The 21488-nt window shown below is 47.2% G+C and overlaps 1 protein-coding gene across 2 annotated transcripts in view; it reads right to left on the minus strand.

Moving 5' to 3' along the window:
- Positions 1 to 21488, minus strand: part of TOPBP1 (DNA topoisomerase II binding protein 1) — a 1370800-nt gene that overhangs the window by 1206588 nt on the left and 142724 nt on the right. For both annotated transcript variants that reach the window (XM_069648712.1, XM_069648711.1), the window contains exon 8: positions 464 to 633. In XM_069648712.1, coding sequence (XP_069504813.1) covers positions 464 to 633 — 170 coding nt within the window. The remainder of the gene's footprint in view (positions 1 to 463; positions 634 to 21488) is intronic.

The following is a 21488-nucleotide window of genomic DNA, read 5'->3' on the forward strand; positions in this document are numbered from 1 at the left end:
AGAGTGTGGGGGGTGGGGAACTATGCAAAGCTCTTCAAAAAGGGAGTACAGTGACTGCTTTCAATAGAAAGTATAAGCAGATATGGCATCTGGGGAGGCCTAGCAACACTGTTTACTCAAGGCCCCCCCCCCCAAGAACAATGTGTTTAAATCAAGGATGGGGCTCAGCATAAACATGTTTGAATAATACTGTTTTAGAGATGTGTGTGAACCAATTGTACCTTTGTGTTGTGTCAGACTGCTACCCATACCAGAGAGTTAAGAATTGTACCTCTGTCCACGTTGTTGCTTACCTAAAGAAAGATGTGGCATCCATTTTTGCCAGGTGTGTTAGCGCCCCTCCCGCACCCCTATTAATGTCAGTGGTTGTAGATTTTTCAACAAAGGAGGGTACAAAATATACCTTAGACCCTTTTAAAATACATAATCAATGTGTTAGCAATCAAATCTATAGCACACTTACTTTGCAGCCATCCAGCAAGTCCTCGGGTGCGTGAAATGAACTAATATCCAGATTTTCAAAGGTATCAGGTGGAGGATCCAGTCTGCTGGTCATCACCGAATTAAATCCAGATTCATTAATGCAGCTCATGCTGATGTTGGAAATATTACTGACATCTGACAAAGCATGACCTGCAAAACATTTTCAAAAACAATCAAGGCTTTGATTTTCATTGCAGATATCACAAAACTAAAATCTGAATGCACAACGTTAGTGAATCAAATAGCTTTATTAAATATTATATCAAGATTAGAAATTATTTTTCAAGACTCAAAGATGGGATGATCCTTAGGCACATCTCCTGTAGAGTTATGTTTACATGAAATGAATGAATGCGAGTTACTTTGATATCAAAAATGATACAGTAATTAAAGCAATCCAAAATGACTTCAGAGAGAAGTATTTCTTATATGAGCTCTTCTGATTGAAATGCTGCCTTCTCATCCATTTGTTTATTCCACAGGTTAGTTCCCGATATAATACTGGAGTTTGGGCTACATTGAATTACAATAGGACATCTCATTATATAAATTTAGGAATCTTTCACAAAAATAACCATAAGATACATTTTTAATAGGCTACAAGCACAAACATGTATGTAAACATGAACACCTAAAGAAAAGTTAGGCTAGCTCTGGAAATAATAGTCCATATTAACTTGCCTTTAACCATTTGATGGAAACTGCTCCCATCTCCGAATAAGATCAGAAATCGCTTCACGCATGCTGATTAAAGTACAGTGTGTGTAGAAAGCAGTGCATGGGCAGCTCTGTCATGTTCCACTAACCCAGTCCACCCATCAATTATACGCTTCATACCCACCACAGTTCTTAATACATCCACAGAAGGCTTTATAGATTTATAGAGTAGCAGCCTGACTGCAACAAGAATAACAGCAGTCTGGATTTGGACCAGTACCAAGTTTACTCAACAAATTAACCTTTACTTTACTTTACCTTTGACTCACTCTGTTAAGGTCTTTTCAATTGTTAAAAAAAGGGAAAAGATATACGATAGATCAACAAGTTACTTTCTTACCTGGTAACGTTCTTTCGATGGGATGGTCCGACGACATATTCCATATCTATGACAGTAATCACAGCAGCTGTGCTGCTTCGGAAAATCTTTCGGCGTCTGCGTCCTGCGTCGATACGCTGTCCTCAAGGGCCTCCGTCAAGCCGACATCACCGGATGTTATAAGTAGGATGCACTATGCCCGTAGCCTCAGTTATAGTTTTTTCTCAGAACGTGTGGCACCAATCTTCTGCCAGTATGACCACCACAGAAAGCCTTGCGGAAATGTAAGCTGCAATCACATAAGAAATTATGTAGCGGGGCAGGTAGGGAGGGAGTGATATGGAATACTTTGTCAGACCATCGCATCGAAAGAACGTTACCAGGTAAGAAAGTAACTTGTTCTTCGAGGGGATTGGATCCTCCGACGTATTCCATATCTATGACAGACTCACAAAGCAGTACCAACGTATGGAGGAGGGAAAAGAATTTAGAATATAGAAATTTAGAATGCCCAATTAAATTGCAGAGTAAAGGACCGCCTTGCAAAAGGCCAGCTCCTGCCCATGGATAGAATCTAGGGAGAAGTGTCTTACAAAAGTATGGACCTAAGGCCATGTGGCTGCTTCACAGATGTTACGAATAGGAACACCCCTCTGCAGGGCAGTAGAGGCAGCCATAGCCCTAGTAGAAAGGGCGAGTAAGCCTACCGAAGGGTCCTTACCTTTAAGCTGTAACATTCAGAAATTGCCGAGATAATCCATCTAGACAAAGTCTGCTTAGTAACAGCTTGTCCCAAACGCCTTCCAGCATAACCTATAAAGAGCTGATTGTCCACTCTGACCCGGGACATGCGTGAAATGTAGAAACTTAAAGCTCTCCTAGGATCCAACCTATGGAGCCTCTCCTCTTCCTTACCAGGATGCGGAGGAGGATAATAATGCCGGAAGAATGACCTTCTGGCTTAAAAGAAATTCCGAGACAACCTTCGGAAGAAAGGAAGGACGAACTCCAAGGACAACCCTGTCCTTATGAAACACAGTGAAAGGTGGTTTAACAGAAAGTGCCTGCAACTCACTCACTCTGCGAGCGGAAATGGCTGCAACTAAAAACACAGTTTTAAGGGTTAACAGTCTCAAAGGACAAGAATGTAAAGGCTCAAATGGAGAACAAGGTTCAAATCCCAACCGGGCACCTGGAAAGGTGATGGCGGAAACACATTAGTGAGCCCTTTGAGAAACTGAGACATTAAAGGAATCTTCAAATAAGAACACTCCTCAGACGAGCGCTTAAATATGGACAGCGCCGCCAGTTAACCTTTAATGGTACCCACTTTTAGGCCCTTGTGGGCTAACGAAACCAAAAAACACAGAACCACAGGAATGTCGCATGAAAAAGGATCCACGTTCTTAAACCTGCACCAGTCGCAGAACTTTCTCCAACGGCAACGGTACAGGAACTGGGTTGCAGGCCGTCTGGCCAAAAGCAACACCTCCATCACGTCTTCAGGGAGGTCCCAATCCTTATACCTCAATCATTCAGAAGCTTAGCGTGAAGGTTGAGGGATCTGACCTCTGGATGGAGAACCTGACCCCCCCCCCCCTCCCATGAGAGCAGATCATCTTGGTAGGGAAGATGGACAAGTCGAGAAAGTCCGGGTACCACGTTCTCCGGGCCCATGCCGGAGCAATGAGGATCATCCGGGAACCGAACCTCCGCAGCACTTGCAGGATGACGGGGACTGGAGGAAACGAGTACAGCAGTGGGAAGGACCACTCCACCACGAACGCGTCCCCTAAGGCTCCTCTTGGAGGAAATTCCCACGAGCAGAACTTTTCGCACTTCCGGTTGACACTGGAGGCAAAGAGATCCACTTGTGGGGTCCCCCAAAGGGCGAAGATCTCCAGGAGAATCTCCTGAGCCAGCTCCCACTCGTGAGAGATCGCGCTCTGCCTGCTCAGAGCGTCCGCCGTCTCGTTTTCGTCTCCGGCCAGATGAACTTCTAAGATTGAAACTTCCTGCTGGATGGCTCAGAACCAGAGCTGCATCGCCCCCCTGCACAGAGGAAGTGACCCTGCTCCCCCACCCCCTTTTGTTGAGGTAGTGCACAGCCACTGTGTTGTCCGTCAGAATCAGGATATTCTTCCCTCGCACAGTCGGCAGAAAAGTCTTCAGGGCAAGCCGGACAGCCCGCAGCTCCAACAGATTGATATGGAGCCTGGACTCAGACGGACACCAACGACCACTGACTGTCAACTCATTGGAATGAGCTCCCCATTCCGTGAGGGACGCGTCCTTCACGATCGTCACCTCCGGCCAGGGCAGCCAAAATGGAGCCCCCTCATCAGATTGCCTTCGAAGGCCTACCACAGGAGGTCCTGTGCGACCGAGGGCGGCACCTGAACTGGGTCCGACATCCTGCCGGAGGACTGTGAACATTGTATCTTGAAGGCCCATTGCAGAGATCTCATCCGCAACCTGGCCTCTGGCACCAGAAGAATGCAGGATGCCAGGAGGCCGAGCAACATCAAGAACTCGAACGCCGGGAGACTCTGGGCATGTTGAAACTTGTGCACCATCTGCAGAATGTGATGAGCCCTCACATGGGGAGGGAAACACTGCCCCAGGAACGTGTCGAGCACTGCTCCGATGTACTGGAGCCACTGAGTTGGCGTCAAGTGGGACTTCTTTAAGTTGAGGGAGAAGCCCAGCTTGTGAAGGGAGTGGCAGGTGACGGACAGATGATCCAGGTCTTGCTCGGGAGTGCGCGCCCTGATCAACCAATCGTCCAGGTAGCGGTAGACGTGAATCCCCCTTTCCTGAGATACGCTGCCATTACCACCATGAGCTTGGTGAAAACCCTCGGGCGGAGGTCAATCCGAACGGCAGGACCTGAAACAAAGTGTGAGTCGCCAACCGCAAACCTCAGGTACTTCTAGTGCTTAGGATGGATCAGCGCATGAAAGCAAGCGTCCTTGAGGTCGAGAGACACCAACCACTCCTGGAGTTTAAGGGCCTGGAGGACTTGAGAAAGAGTAACCATCTTGGACCTGTCCTTCCTGAGGAGCTTGTTTAAACCAAGCAAGTCCATGATGGGTCTCAAACCCCGGTCTTTCTTCGAAATCAAAAAATAAGGGGAATACCATCCCTTGTTCCTCTACGCTACAGGCACCAGTTCTATGGCGCCTTTCTCCAGCAGGGATTTTATTTCCTGCGCAAGGAGCGGATCCGGACTCTTGAAAGAGAGATTCCCTGGTGGATTGTCGCGAAGCCTCTGCCGGAAAGGAAGACAGTAGCCGTGGGCTAGGATCTCCAGAACCCACACATCTGAAGTAATGGCATGCCATTCTACAAGATGCTGCGCCAGCCTTCTCCCAACCGGCGAACCATGGGACATGGCCTCATGACTGAGCTGAAGCAGCTGCGGCAGTGCCAGAGGACAAAGAGGCAACTGCCCGAGCGGCCTTGGCACCTCGAGTACCCTGTTTTCAACCTCTGGTACTCCTGCGGTGGCCCCTTTGACTTGCAGCTCCTCTCGATTTACCAAAGGATGAGTAATATCGAAAGGAACCTCCTCCCGTCCATTGCTGTCCCTTAGGACGAAAAGGCAGAGGTTGACGAACTGCAGCGCTCAACAACTTTGCTGCAGCTTTGGAGGTCTGCAACCTCTCAAGGTTCTCGTCAGCCGTGCTGCCAAAAAGATGTTCACCATCAAAGGGCATGTTGAGGAGCCGGGCTTGCACATCCGGAGCAAACCCCGACTTCCGCAACCACGCAAACCTGCGTATTATGGTGCTCGCCGCCATGGACCGGCTGACACAATCTGCCATGTCCAGACCAGACTAAACGGACTCAAACACGGCATCCTTGCCATCCTGCACAATAGCAAGAAAACCATCCCGTTCCTCCCCTTCGGGAATATGATCAGCCGCTAACGAAACACAGTTCCACAGAGTATGCGTGAAACATGACAAGGAACACACAGAGTTGGCTGCCTGTAAAGCCATACCCCCTGAAGAAAACACTTTCTTTGCCCAGCCACCAAAACGCTTGTCGTCCCCCATCAGGAGGGATGGTAGGGTACGACGCCTGCTTTGCTGGGGCCGTGGCCGCCTGCACCACCAAACTCTCCGGAGTGAGGTGCGTGGTCAAGTAGCAGGGGTCGCTACTGGCTGGGCGGTATTTTTGCGGCAAAGACTTGCTCACTGCCGGGAGACTCTCCGGAGCAGTCCAAGCTGCTGCCACCCTTCTCTGCAAGGCCATATGGAATGGCAGTACCGGTCAGTTGGTGGACCTTAGTCAAGGATATCCGTCAGGTCATCCTGCAGAAAATCCACTGGTGGCGCAGACCACCCCAAGTATTCCATGACCCTCGACATAAGGCGCTGGTACGAGGACTCGGCATGGGTGCCAGGCTCAGGCCTACAGAACTCCACCTCCGAAGAGGTGTCCAGACCACTTGCGTCATGCAACGACTGCCGCAGGTCTTCAATCTGGCTATGCCCAGACAAAATCTCGTAAGGTACCTCCTCAGGAACCATACCTTCCTCAGGCCCTTCATCCACCTCAGAAATATAATCCAGAGTCTGGAATGAGGGCACAGAAAAAGGGACAAAGACATTTTTAGCCTTGGCCAGAGTCTTTCTAGGGGGTAAAGCAGCCTCGAAAGGCGTCGAGGGCGTCGATAGGATTGGCATCGAGCGTGGTGCCGACAGCGTCGACAGTCCTCGAGGGTGGAGCCCCGAGCGTGTCCTTCGACAGCCTGGGCGCCGAAGGCTTCAACGGCTTCCTCAGAGGCGGAGCCTCAAGAGAGTCCCTCGACGACCTTGGCGCTGATGTCTTCTTTGAAGACCTCACAGGCTCCGACGGTCTCGAAGGCATCGAGAACCGGGACCTGGAACGGGCATGTCTAGAGCGACCATCCTTGTCCGACCGGGACCTCGAAGGTGCCCGGTGATCGCGACGACCGCTCGAGCCCAAAGGCGTGCGAGTGGTGTCTCTAGCACGGTCACGGCCGGCGTCTTTCGAAAAATCGCCAACATCTCCTGCCGGAATTAATCCCATTCCGCAGGAGTGGAGTGCTTGTTGGGACTTGTGCGTAAGTTGCACAGACTGGCGATGAAGCAGTGTAGGACCAGTTTTTCGCCATAGCCTCAAACTCGCATCCGTCCCTTTTGGGAGACATGGAAAGGAAGGATGTCAGGATGCAAAAGCAATGGTTTGCTGCCATTGTAACAACAGTGTCTTGCCATGGATATCCCCTTTGACACAAGGTAGCAGAGTTGTTTGCCTTATATTTTTGTACTAGAAGTACAACAATAAGTGGAGCAGACAGAGGAACCATTGTGATTTGTGTTGACAGTTATTTTCTATGTCTGCCAATATTAGCCATGCTTAATGTGACATGTGGTCAGAGCCGCAAACCAGGCCTTCTTGCTGAAATGCACAGTGCAATGAAAACAATTCCATGTTTAGTTAAATGGAGGCTGCAAAATGTGCTTTTTCCTATTGCGATGAAGTACAGTAGATTTATACATTGCACTCCTATTGAACAAACATCGTAGTTGATTACTATGCAGGCTTTTTCGGGGACGAATGCCAATGTTCTCGCAAAATACAAAACATAGATAACGGCAAACACTGAACTACAAACGGCAAGCCATGCTGTAGTTTCATTCTGTAGTTTTAAACAGGATTCTGTAGTTCGCCGGCATAATTTCTGGCACAATTCCTAGGGCTGAATGACGACATGTTCTTGGCCAGTATTTGCACAAGAAAGGTGCTGTCAGCTAAATCATCATTTCTGGCACAATTCCTAGTAGTCGATGACGCTTGTATCCTCGATATTTTGTTTAGGTACATTTTCGGTGGTGCACAAACAAGCCTTGCAAATTCTTAAAAATCCCACTAGACCTGCATTTTACATAATCGACATAAAAGAAATGCACTTGCCTGATGGTGACTGGAAGCAAAATATTTACCAGTGCTTTTTGTAAAAGGGTACATGTCGCCATAAGCACACTTCATATTTGTTGTAATGCTGTCAAGCATGCACAGTGAAACCTGTATTTGCCATTTACTGCTATCAAAGTGGTTGTGCAGTAAATTAAAAATAAGCTTCTAACAACCCCATACTCGCCGGCAAGAGTGAGCATTATGAAAATGATACTCGCCCTGCATAAAAACTACTCGCCAATGCTAGTGGGCTAGTAGATTTTGCGAGCCCTGAATGAAGTTTGGGGATTGTAGGGACGAACCGGAAAGTATAAAGCAGTGTAAGCACGGCTCCTGCGCAGAGCTGTATGGGGCGACGGAGCTGGCAGGAAGAGGAGGGCATACGCAGATGGCTGGAAGGAGATTAAGAGCAGCAAGGCATCTCAGATGGGAGGGCCACCCACTCCTAATTCTTTTACTGGATTTTTGAAGCTCCAAACTGGATGCTGACTATCTTGAACTTTTTTTTATTTTTTTATAACACATTTTATTGATTTTACATTAAACATACAACAAATAACCCAATGTGGGTTCGCTCATCCTCACAAGATGGGGGATATTACATTCAGATAGGACATTCAGGGCACAAGTTATATAGCATTTTTATTTTGTATATTGACATTTCCAGGTCACATCCGGGGCACCCATTGCCACAGAGGGTACATATGGTTCACAAGGCATCCTCCCATTTTTGCCAGATTTTCCCAGCTTTTTCTGGGCATCCTCGTGCCCTATATGCCCTCTGTTCTATGGCAATGCATATTTGTACTTCAGTGACCCATTGTTCAAATTGTGGCACCTCTGCCGCGCCCCATAGCTGTGCAATATTCCTTCTAACCACTGCAGTTGAGAAACAGAGTTTGTCATATCAGGACATGTCTCTTTCAACTTCCGCTCCCAGCAGCATCACTGTGGGATCCCTGGGTATCGTTTGGCCTAACACCTTTGACAGTAGGTCGCAGCATTGCTGCCAGTATGGGCGTATGCTCGGGCAGTCCCACAAGATGTGGAAGAATGTCCCTTCCTCACTCCAGCAGCGTAGACAGTTTGGTTCTATAACCCTGCCCTAGTGATATAGGGCCACTCGTGGGTAGTAAATTCTATGCAGTATCTTTAGTTGCACCAGTCGTAGCCTAGTGGAGATGGCCGTTTCCCGTGAGTACATTAGAATTTTAATCCAGTCTTCTGGCATACTATCTCCCACCTCCCTCTCCCATTTTGCCTTCAGACTCAATAACTCAGGAGTAGCAAAGGAGGTGATGGCACTGTACAGGACCGTGGTGACTTTGGCGTTGATACCTTCCATAACTATGTTACGTTCCATCGGGGTACATTCAGGCATGTCAGAGAGGACACGGAAGTGTTGTTGTAGAGCATGTCGGATTTGTGTATAGTGATATCTTTCAGTTGTCGGTAGGTTAAATGTCGACATTAAATCCTCAAAGGGTCTAATGGCGCCCTCTTTTATCATGTCTTTCACTTTATCAATACAACTCATCACCCATATTGGCCACTTAGGTAGTTTGTTCAGTTCAGGGAGGTTCTTATTTTCCCATAGTGGCTGTAGCGGTGTAACCTTATCACTCGAGCCTATGAATGTATGCATCTCCACTCAGACTCAGGTTGTGACATTTTACTAGGGGGTGGTTTGGGTAGTGATGAGTATAATCTCAAGGGAGATGGTGTCCTCACGTGTGGAAGTGATGTGTCAGCATGTAGTGCATCATTGACCACTGACATTCGGCTAGCCCAATAGTACATCTGTAGCCGGGGTAGGCCAATACCCCCCTCCCATATAGATCTTTGCAGTGTTCAGAGTGCTATTCTCGGGTGCCCTCCACCCTAGAGGAGTTTCCGGAGTGTACAGTCTATTTTTTTTAACACTTTTGTTGGTATATGTAATGGCGCATTCTGTAAGATGTATAGGAAGCGGGGGAGTGCTAGCATCTTGAACAGTGCCGCCCGTCCCAACAGTGTCAGGGGTAGGGACCTCCAGTGTTGTACGTCTCTCGCAAATCTTTCCGCAATGGGTTGTAGATTATCAGATGTATTCATTCAGATCTCTTGTGATACGGATACCCAAATAACAGAACTGGTCTCGCTCTACTCTGTATGGACATGGCTCAGGGACCTCTTCATGCAATCCTTTAACCGGGAATAAAATTGATTTATTCCAGTTTACCCTCAGGCCGCTGAAGGCCCCATATTGTTCCAGTAGCTGCGTCACCACCGGGCAGGTTACTTTGGGATATACCAACAGGTCATCCGCACATAGGGAAACTCTGTCTTCCCAACCTGCTGTACTCAGGAAGCCTCTCCATGTTTGCGTGTTCCTCAGTAGCAGTGCCAATGGCTCTATTGCCAGCGCGAAGAGGAGCGCCGACAAAGGGCAGCTTTGTCTTGTTCCTTTCCCTGGGAAAAAGGATTGTGATGCCCAGCCGTTCACCCTAACTTCGGCGGTTGGAAAAGTGCCTCCCAATGGACAGAATCGAACGCTTTTTCAAAGTCTATTGCGAGTAGACCCAGTGGGACATCCAGGGTCTGCGCACGTTCAAGGTCCAGGTGTAGTCTTTGTATATTCATTCTTGTGGATCTAGCAGGCATGAAGCCGCATTGGTCCGGGTGGATCAAGGACTTTATTTCACGTTGCAGTCTTATCGCTAATATTTTAGCCAGGATCTTTGTCTCACTATTAATAAGGGAAATTGGTCTGTACGAGCTGCACTTGTCTGGTGGTTTGTCTGTTTTGGGTATCACAATTATGGTGGCCTTCCTAAGATCTGGTGGCAGGCTGCCCAGTGTTTTAGCCTAGCGGTACATGTTAAGGAGGTGTGGGTTAACTACATTCTCACCTATCTTTATCCAGACCTCAATAGGGAGGCCGTTCGGACCCAGTGTTTTTCCAGATTATAGCTGCATCCTGACCACTGTTACTTCCTCTTCTGTAATGTCGCCTCTAAACTCGTAATTTGTTCAGTGTTCAGGGAGGGAAGGGCAATCGCCTCCAATATGGAAGCTTCGGTAGGGACACTGGTGGCCCGATACAGCTCCTCATAATTTCTCGCAAATCTTTCTGCAATTTCCACATCCGTTAGGAGCGGGTCATCATTATCAGATGTAATTGTTCTTATCCGACTGTGGCCCTCATCTCTAAGCTCCAACCATGCCAACAATTTCCCCGCTTTGTCCCCCATTTCATATATTCTGGCTCGCATTGCACCATGGGCCTGTCTAGCGTCACCATACGCTACGTTTTGCAGTTTTGTTTGGGCCAGAACCAAGGCTCTGTGCGTGTCTGGCTGATCACAGGGCAGATGGGCCTCCTACATCTGCCTAACATTTTCTTCTGCTTCTTCTATCGTGTTTAGGTGTTTTTTTTATGTGCCGATGTCCAGAAGATTATTTCTCCTCGGAGCACCGGTTTATACGCCTCCCATAGCATTATTGGGCAGTCTATTGTCCCTTCATTCAGTTCAAAATATGCTTTGCTCGTTGTTACCATGCACTCAACCAACTCCAGAAAGTTTAAATAATAACTATTCAATCTCCACATTGACGGAGGAGTCGGTTTTGAAGTTGCGATCATCATGAGTAGGGGGGAGTGATCCGAGATGCCCCTCGGAAGGAACTTCGCCTTGGTTGCCAGGTGCACCACAGGTGCTGGTAAAAAGTAGTCTAGTCGCGATAGAGAGGCGTGTACCCCAGAGTGATAAGAGTATTCCCTCTTCCCAGGGTGCAGGTCACGCCACACATCGTGGAGTGCGAACGCTTCAGCAAACGTTACTAGTTTGGTATGGGTGTTGGGGTCTCTGCTTCGTAGGTGTGTGCGATCTTGTGTTACATCAGCAACATCATTGAAGTCTCCGCCCAGAATCAGGATGTCCGATGTGTTGTTAACCAACAGCAGTGATATATCATGTATTAGGGTGGCTAGTAGTGTGGGCGGGGAGTAAATTTCCAGCAGGGAGATTGTTTTTTCCCATAGCATGCCTGTGACATATATAAACCTGCCCCCGGTATCTTGTGTTACCTTCGACAGGGTGAGAGGGAGCTTCTTGTGCACTAGTATGAGTACACCTCTAGAACCCGTTGTGAAGCCCGCCTGTAACGCTGTGCGATAGTTTGTACGCTTGAAGAATGTATTATTAGTGCCCGCTAGGTGGGTCTCAGTCAGGAAGACCACATCCAGGGCATGTCTGTTAAGGAGCTGGCATACCAGTCTTCTTTTCACACTGTTTCCAACTCCGTTTACGTTCCAGGTTAGGAATTTCAGGGCTCGAGTCGTATCGTTACGCGTGATTAACGGGAATGTGTGGCCGTGAACACTGTTTATATTGCATAAAATGTGTGTGTGGTAACCTGTTTGCCTCTCTGTACTGGATTGTGACCAGAGTGTGTCCGTTGAATTTCGTTCGCTTCCGTGAATGCCTCAATAAGTTTCCCCAACTTTTCAAAATCGCAACAAGTGCTTGAGAATTTAGCACCTTACAAACGTTCCCTCTGTCACCCACACCCCAATCTCCATCCCAACTTGAAGCATCTGTCGCCCGACCAGTAGTTGGAGGCCAACCAACAAATCGCCTCCAACTAGAATCTTAACATTTGAGAGCACTTGTTAAGTGCTCAAGAGTGTCCTATAACAATTTCTATCCCCAACTAATCCCAGATTACACTTAAGCAGTAGATCCGGTGTGGGTATCGCTCCGGTGGGGGGTGGGATTCATCACCAGCAACAGCGCCACTGTGATCTATTCTTGGACATTTTAAGTACGTGTCTTAATGTCTATTTGTTTGCTACCTTTTTTCCAGTCTGCGGAGCTCCCAACTTTTATTTCTCTGCTCATTTCGGCTGTCATTCCTCTTCCCTGCGGCGAGGTGGCGCTTCCTGGTCGTGTGGCGACAGTTGTAATGGTAGTGGTCCTCGTTCGGGCTGGGCCCGGGGGTTTCTATTCCTGTTGCTCTGTGCATTTCTCCCCCTCAATGTGTTGTTCTGCCCACCTTCATGCTTCCTTAGGGTCCGCAAAGTGGACGGTTGTGCCTTTGTGGTAAATTTTTAGCTGGGCCGGGAATAACAGGCCATATTTCACCTTCAGTGCCTGCAATTGTTTCTTTAATTGATCAAACGATTGTCTGGCCTTTTGCAGCTCTCTGATATAGTCTGGAAAAAAGGCAATTTTGGATCCGTTGTAGGTCAATGTGCCTTTAGCGCCTGCTCGTTGGAGCACCACGTCCCAGTGCGCAGAGGGGCACCAGGCACTGTGCACTGGTCTATCGAGAAGAACTTGGAAAACAAGTTTGGTTCAAACATGTCGGTGATCCATTGTCCAAGAACATTTCCATGTCTGGCCCTTCCGTATTTTCTGGTAAACGTAGAATTCGGACACTGTTATGCCTTGATATTCCTTCGCCATGCTCCACTCTCCCTTCCATTGTTTTTAGCCGTGATTGCACACCAGTCAGTTGTTGTCGTAGTTCTCGCAGCCCATCTTCGGCCCCAGATATACGCTGCTCCGCTTCGCTGGATATTAGTTTTTGCAAGTCGTGACGAAGGAGTGAAACATCCATTCTGCTGCCGTCCATTTTTTGTTCCATTGAGGCCCTTCAGTCTGCGATAACGGACAGGACGTCTTTTAGTGATATTGTGCACTCCGTTTCAGCCATAGTGACTTCTTGTTCTTGTAGTTCTCTGCCTTGTGCGACTGGCGTCGTGTATTGAACGATTCTACCTTGGATAGTTAGCTTCTTGGTCTTATTCTTTCCCATGTTAGGCGCTGTCCCCCCTCCAGGCGAGGTATAGGACTTAAGCGTGGTAGTGCTGCGTTGGTCCGCCTCACTGATGTAGTGTTCCAGGCTGTGCGCCAATGCTTGCGGTAGGTCTACTTTGGTGCAGGCCTACAATATCTCCACTCTGGATCTGCCTCAGTTGGACTGTGTGCGTAGTTGCGAGTCCTGGAGATCAAGTCTACAGCCTATCCAGCAGTGATGATTTTTTGGGGGGGGCGGGGGGGTGTGGTTGCTCCTGTTAGACTTTAGGTTCAGTCATTTCTCTAGCACCTGTCGTCCAGAGATGTTCTCTAATCAGGCTGCCGCCGTTGGGTTATAAGGTTTCAGAGCCAGTTTGACGTCGCCATTAGTGTTCACACTTTAAGTTATGCTCAGACGTGACGCACTTCAGGATACGGGTCATCCAGCTAGTCTACTGCGTGTCGAGTGGGAGTGCGGTCTTTCCTTTCAAGGGATTCTCTTTCTTGCATCCACACCGTTATGGGTTGGTTGGACGTCTTCCACTGACTGTGTTGCCGGAGGCGCGGATCATTCGTCGCTTGTGTGTAGTTTATGAATGGGTTGTTTGGGGTATTCAGCGGTCTTTCCGTGGCACCCGTAGTTCTACCCACCCCTGTTTCCTTGTGTCTGTCACCTCGACACCCAGTCTTGCGTTTGGGCGCCAATGGGGGCATGGTATCAGCAGTACAGTCTCCCCTGGTGGTTCCAATGGTATCAATGGTAATTTAGGCCTCACTCTGTCTTGGGTACTACTATTTCGGCAATAGGCACCCCCATGCGTGTTGCACTTCGTGTGTGGTCCACTATGGTGTTTCTGGCGAGAAGTCCAAGGTGCAGCTTCATCGATTTGTTGGGCCCTCTGCTCGTCAGCGGGGAAGCTCAGGATATAAGAGCACGATCACCCTTTTCATTCATGTCTGTCAAAACAATGCAGCGTTGCAGGCGCAGGCACACCGTGGGTCACTTACCGGGTTCATTCAGCACACTCCGCGCTTCAGTCTGCGACCATCTTGGCTTTTCTCCGTCCATATCACGCTGATTTCTTCCACAGCTTATATCTTGGTTGCAGCACCTGGTTTCGAGTCAGTTTTCCGCACAGACATCCTGCACACAATTGCCGCCCCGTAAGGACTTTTTTCACCAGGTTTTCCGAGAATAGCAGGCTATTTTTCAGGATGTTTGTCGGTGGCTGAGAGAGACCCAAGGACTCGCGTCTTCATCGCTCTGCAGTTAGCCACGCCCCCCTATCTTGAAACATTTTTGAGCGGAACTCATATGATTTCTGAGCTACTTGAGAGAAAGGTCTTTGCTATTTCCCCACAAAGCACTTCAGCTCACAGCCTAAGAGCAGACACCTTATTCTGGATTGGCTACTTGCTGACACCAGTAAGTCCAATGGACATTACATTCTTTTTGAAGCATTTAATCCTATTTTGATGCATTTCCGATGGAAAGCGCATGGTGCAATAATAGGTGCTTTTTGGGTTGATTCCAACTGGTTTGTTTTTTCCATTTTTATTTGAATTGTGGATTTTTCCAGGCTTCTAGTATTATCCAGCCCTCTTCAACTCCTTACCTTCTATAGTTAGTGAGTATGAGGAGGCCTTTTCCTCTGCATTAGATATCACATTGAGAATGGTTTTGAGGTATGATATAGGCAAATGCCTCTAAGATAGCCGATAATGAATTTGTGAGGCAGGTACTAGATTGCCTAGCATGGATTTGTGAGGTTACCCATCAGGAGGTGGTGAGGCAGGTAGTTGGTTTTTAAGGTGACTGATTTCTTGGAGAAGGGTGATCAGTCTTAGTCTTGATTTGAGGTAGAGGCAAAAGACAATGGTTCAGCTGTTCCATTCATAATTTATTGCGTGTGTTGTGTAGTAATGTTCATAACGGTGATATTTCTTTATTACAATGTCCTCCTAATTACATTATTTACATGAGTGTAAGAAGCATTCATTGAGGGTTCATTACCCAGTGACAAGTCTTGGAACATAAACATTAAGTGTGGGGCATCTATTTGAACTACTGTGTATTAATGTGTTCTACAAGGTACATATATCTTTGAATAGACACCAACGGTTAATGGATGGTGTGAGCTGTGGTCTATGTGAGGAATTCATGGTGGCAACAGTAAAGACAGACAAGTGATCTTAGTTCAAGGGTGTTTATTAAACTGAATAAGCAAATTGGAAAAATAAATGCCTAATCTAAACCTAAATCTAAGATGGGAGCAAGCTTCGGCCGTCAAATGAAAATTAAGGCAGTCCATGTGGTGTCTTGTCAAATAAAAAAGGGCCAAAACAAAAACCTATTGCCAAACCTCACAACTAAAAACTAAAAGGCGTGTGGGATAGAATTCATAAAAGAGAATTAAGTGTTCACAAATAACATGGCAGGATGTAGTATCCGGTGTCTCCCTTCCGCACGTTTTGAGCATGGGGCAAGGTGGGATCTTTGAGCAGAGCACACTCTCAAGCTTTCCCAGTACGAGACGACAGTTCTGTTGTCAGCTATCAGCGGCCTTGATCGCCAAGTCTCTTCTATCAATAAGTCTCTTGCCTCCGCGGGCCTGCAGTGTTCCAAAATTATTTTTAAAAGTTTCTCTCCAATCGTACTTAGGGACACCATCTGCCGGGCGCAGACCCCGTTCCTTGACCCCTCTTCCGGGCACAGGCCCCTCTCGAATCTCATCCTCCCTCCATCAGGTTCACTATGGCTTTTTATTCCACGTGTCGCTGGGTGATAGTCCCTCACCCCTGGGCCCACCTCTTCCTGGCGCAGACCCCTCTCGAATCTCAACTGTTAGCTTCTGCTCAAAACACTTGTGCCTGTTGCAATCAAAAGTCTTAATATCTTTTTAAACAGACTGTTGACATCCCTCCATCAGGTTCACTCTTGCCAGTGCACACAGTTCCTTCTCTTTTCAAATAGGACGGGATTCATCTCCCGTAGCTTTCAATGGTATGTCAGTCAAAGACTACCAGAGTCTCTCGAGTCCACACGCACGTGGTGGCGGATCCCTCTGCAGCTGGTTGTCCCTTTATGTTTAGAGTTCTTTGAACTTCTCTTAAGTTGCTACATTATGACTTTCATTCAACACAGTTCTGTTTCTCATCAGCTCTCCCCTCGACTCACCGGCTGTGATGAACCAATTGTTTTTTCTTGTATTTGGAGTCAAGGACGGTACCAGGCAGCTCTCTCTGTCCTGCTTATTAGCGCAGGCATGCTCTGTGTACCGTTGGCATCTGCAACACACGCCATCTATTCTTCTCGGTCTTACCATTCCATGCAGGGAGGTTTTGTGGGCCTGCAGTGGAAAGGGCAAGGTCGCTTCTCTCATTAGCGCCCCTTTAGTTTTTGCCGCTTTTCTCCTCCTTTTGAATTGCCGTACTGGGATAGCTGTCTCGTCATGCGTCCTGTCCTGCCTTGCTCATAGTGTGCTCTTGTGCTCCAAATGTTATCCCTGTGGGGAAGGGAAAGGGCCATCAGGCGAATGTGTGATTCTGGCCAATTGCCTGACCTTGCCTGATGCTTGCATCGGGACATGTCAGGTAAACGGCTTTGGTATTAGTCTGTTGTCTTTTGTGACGGGAGAAAGCATTTGTGTCGGAAAAGGGGAGAGGTAGAGTTTCTAAGTATTCTGTGTGGTAGGATGGGGAAGAGGTTTTATATGGAATTATAGCCTTTGTCCTAAGGTGGTAGGTGATTTCGGAAGGCTAAGTTTGGTAGGGTTTGTGAAATGAATGGGGGAGATGGTGGTTTGTCAAAGCAGATTGTGAGTTTGGAAAATAATAGAGAGACATGGAAAAGAATGATCAGGATTATTCGGGTATGTGATTGAAACATATGGATCCTGGGAGATGTTTCCCACGGCACTGGGGTTTGGGTTCTTAAAGGGTTTACCATATGTGGATGGTTTGTTGGCTTTGGATAAGGGAGATTCATTGGGAGGAAGGGGGGTAGATCTGGAGCAGCCTACAAAATCTTGCTGGACTTCAACTACCTCACCTTCTTCCCTGGTATAATAACATGTCTCCCTGGGGTTATTTTCCCAAGCACAACCCTGGGCTCCGCTACCCAGGTGATCTTTCCCCGCTAGTCTGCCTTTAGGGGTGGGATAAGAGAGGGCCAGCTCTTCCCTGGCCACCTGAATAAGGAATTCCCAGGATCTACTTGGGAGAGTAGCTGCTTTAAAAATACTCAGATAGAAGACCGCGCCAAGTTTAGATTTCAAGAACAAATGTGTTTTATTTTTTGAAGTTGCCCTTGTTGATTACGCGTATTTCGGCTTTACTACAACCTTTTTTCAAATCAGGGCCTTGTTTCTAAATAATAATGCAAACTTTGATTGCATGTCCCCGTTATAATTGTCTGTTTGAAGCTTGCCAATAAATGGGTTCAATCTCTTCCGTATCCCTTCTGGCGTTCAGTCGCGTGCGTCTGCGACTCTTTTGAGTGAACGCCAATCAAACTTTGCATTATTTAGAAACAAGGCCCTGATTTGAAAAAGGCTTGTAGTATAGCCGAAACACGTGTTATCAACAAGGGCAACTTCAAAAAATAAAACAAACATTTGTTCTTGAAATCTAAACTTGGCGCTGTCTGAGTATTTTTAAGGCAACTATTTTTGGTAATGGTTTAATTGGCTTTTCTAACCAGAACTCAGTAAGACGCGACACTGTTCAAAGTTCAACAAAAATATTTTCTCCAATCTATACCTGTCGCCTTGACAGACCGGACCTACAACGCCAAAACTATCTAAACTACTTGGGAGAATACCCTCAGGTTTCTCACATCTATCAATGAAATATGTGACATTGGTAAACCTCTCCTGTGTTGAAATTTGAGAGCAGTCGCCTACTGCAGGGGTTGTTGTCTACTCTCTTTACTGTTGCAGTGACAGCTACATGCTTTTCCCTACCCCTACTCCTACCTCAACCCCTGCTCGGGGGCGCGGGGGGTATTATGGACACTCCCCTTGGGGTGCAGGTAAGGCTCGGCAGGTAGGGTGATGCATATCACGTCACTTTGACACCCCAGATGGGACATTGCTCACCTTTCCTACAGCCAAACAATATTCTCCCTACCTGGCTACTGAAGAGGGGGCAGGGGGGCTGCTTCAAGCTATCAAGCTAGGAGGCATAAAAACACTCTAGTGAAGAGCATAGTGTGACAAATACGCTTGACAGCTATCAAGCTAAAAGGTATTAGAAAGGCTAAACCACATGATGATTCCCTATACCGGTGAACTGCTGCTGTACGGTAACCAGGTAGTTACAGAAAAGAGCTGTTAGGAGTGGCCGTGCTTGGAGTATTGCCATGGGAAACCCTGTTCACATGAAGACACCTGGTACCAAGCCAGGGGAAATGCTCGAGACCCTTCATATTAGGACGGATCTAGATTAAATAAAATACACACCCTATGGGTATCCTGAAGTAGCCCTGCAACAGGTAGATAACTAGTACTGGTTTCAGGGTGGCTTGACATACCCCACCACAAGGGCTATACATGGACCACATTCTTAGGTAGCACCCAAACAGGGGGGCAAATGGCCCATATAACAGAGCACTATGACATTCTGATATATATATATATGATATGAAATGGCTTTTGTAAAGCGCCTATACACAAGTGTTTTAAGGCGCGACGAGGTAAGGAAGGGGGAACAGAGGGAGGGCAGAGACAATGATCTTCCTAGGCCAAGTGACATTGAGATCGCGCAAGTGCAGGGGGAGGGGAAGACTGCCAGGGGAAATGGGGAGGTGGCAGTGCTGTACATGGGATCACAACAATACCAAATGTGCGGCCAGCAGGTGGCAGTTGCAAGGGTAAGTGCAGACAGCAGGTGTCCAAAAGTGCAGGTAGGAGGTCTGTAGGGTTACAGATACAGACCCTGGTGTAAGGGTTGCTGGTAGGCAGCGCGGTTGTGCAACTGGGCAGGCAGGGACCAGGGCCTGAAATCATAGGGTAGCCAGGTGACCAGTGTGGTATCGGACAGGAAATCAGCAGGGGAGAGTAAGAGAGAAGGCAGAAGCAAAGAAAAAGGTCTTGAGGTGCTTCCGGAACCGGAGATGGTCCTCCGTAAGTTTCAGAAAGGAAGGGAGGCTGTTCCAAAGAGAGGCCCTAGCCGAAGAAAGATCTACCACCAACTTGTTGCTTGGAGAAGCGACTGACCCAGAGGGAGTTGGAGGAGTGAAGAGCTCGAGTAGGAAGGTATTTGCAAAGAGAGAGTTGGAGGTATTGAGATCCCAGGCCCCAAAAGGCCTTGTGGCCAATGCAGAGGGTCTTGAACTTAATCCTTGCAGCCATTGGGAGCCAGTGCAGAGATTTCAGTGCTGGAGAGATACGATCCCTGGGCTTGAGGTCAAAGACAAGTCTCGCAGTCCTGTTCTGGATGAGTTGCAGAGGGCGGAGAGTAGAAGCAGGCAGATTAAGAAAGATGCATTAACACACAGTGAAACGGATTACCCCTCTCTCCAGCCTGAATAGCGCACTGGTGCCACAACATATAAAACCTAATTTAAAGTATAATCAAATTTTACAAACAAAATTTATCTCAGCCACGAGACAGTGGACATACAAAATGTATCCAAAAATATAACTATTATACATCAAATACACACATATATACAAACATAACACCTCAAAATCCAGTTTAGGAAAAAGCTCTAGACCAGAATTAAGTAGTCCATCAAGTTCACTACATATGTTCAGAAAAATTCTTAGTTTAACAAATCATTACAAAAAAATCATCAATCAACCAATAAATAAAACTCAGTAGATTGGGGTTCTAATTATGCTGTTGTATAATACTTCATCCTCACTTATCATGGATGACAAAAACTATATCTATAGTATAGGTTCCAAAAAAATAGACAAATTACCTATAAAATTCATAGATGACAAAAACATTTTTATTCTTTATTCATCATATAATAAAACAAAACTTAGTTGTCTCAGAGGCATATGTTGGCTTCTGATCGGTAAAAGACTTAGTTCCTAGTCTTAAAGATGGTCAACATTTTTCGGCCATTACAATCACAATTAGACACCATCTCTAGTGGCATTTTAGAACAAATTTCTTTGGCCTTCTTCAGGACAAACTATTTCTTGTATTGAAGCATATGTCTTGTATACCCCATTTTTCAATCTTGGACGCGTACTACGTTCAGGGTGTGAGCACTTTGATCCTTTCACATATCTTTTTTAACAAAGGAGGGGATTTCTTGTTATCCTTTTCTTAGAGGGCTTCCTTTTCCCTTTTGAGCAGAGAACTTTATGATTTCACACTGTACTCCGTAAACCGTCTCCGCACGTAGCTTCTTTTTTTGTGTGAAGAGGAACGACCACCTGTGTGTTTCACGTCTGCCGCATGTCCGTTTTTGATTTTTTGTTTGGTTGTTTGCCGAGCTTCTGGCGACTTTTGTGTGTTCCGTAGCATTCAAAAGCGAAACATGTCGGACTCGTCTGAAATCACAAAGGGCTCCGCTCAAAAAGGAAATGGAAGCCCTCTTTACCAGCAATCCCGAATCCCAACTAGTGGAAGGGGTAGACGAAAGGCCAGTAAGTTCAAGACCCATCAATCGCTGTCGAGAAGGTGTCTCACGTGCTAGTCCCTGGGGATCCGCCATCCATGTGACCAGGACACGGCCATCGCTTTTGTATCCAGTTCCTGTCGGTGGACCAGTGCAGGAGGATCACCTGGATGAGGGGTCTTTGGGGAACGGAAGTCTGACACCGGAGGATGAGACCCAGTAGGCCCTTCCTTGCAACACCTTCTACCCATCCTACCTGGTAGGATACCTAGGAACTCAACCCTCTCTCCCCTTTACCGACACAAACACTTTCTCACGGACAGTTCACTGTGAGCGACAACGGAATAACCCCAGATCCGTATACCTTGGAAAGCAAGAAACCGAAGACCAGGAAGTAAGGCTGATCAAACCTGCACAATGTGTCAGAGGTACCGTAGCTCTCCTGCATCGATAACCAAGGCGGGGAGAAACTATTACTGCCGTGGTACTGTCCTTGGCTCCTACAACAAATCAGTGGCAGAAAAGACTGAGCAGCCTGTGAGTCGGAAAGACTGATACCAAACCAGCTTGTGTTTTTAAACATGGTTGCAAGCTGCAATGTTGTACAAAGAGAACAGTATGCAAGGTGTTTTGGATGAGCGACGCAAATAAAATT

The sequence above is a fragment of the Ambystoma mexicanum genome, chromosome 2q (genome assembly GCF_040938575.1).
Source record: "Ambystoma mexicanum isolate Mex_15411 chromosome 2q, UKY_AmexF1_1, whole genome shotgun sequence".
Taxonomy (NCBI): Eukaryota; Metazoa; Chordata; class Amphibia; order Caudata; family Ambystomatidae; genus Ambystoma; species Ambystoma mexicanum.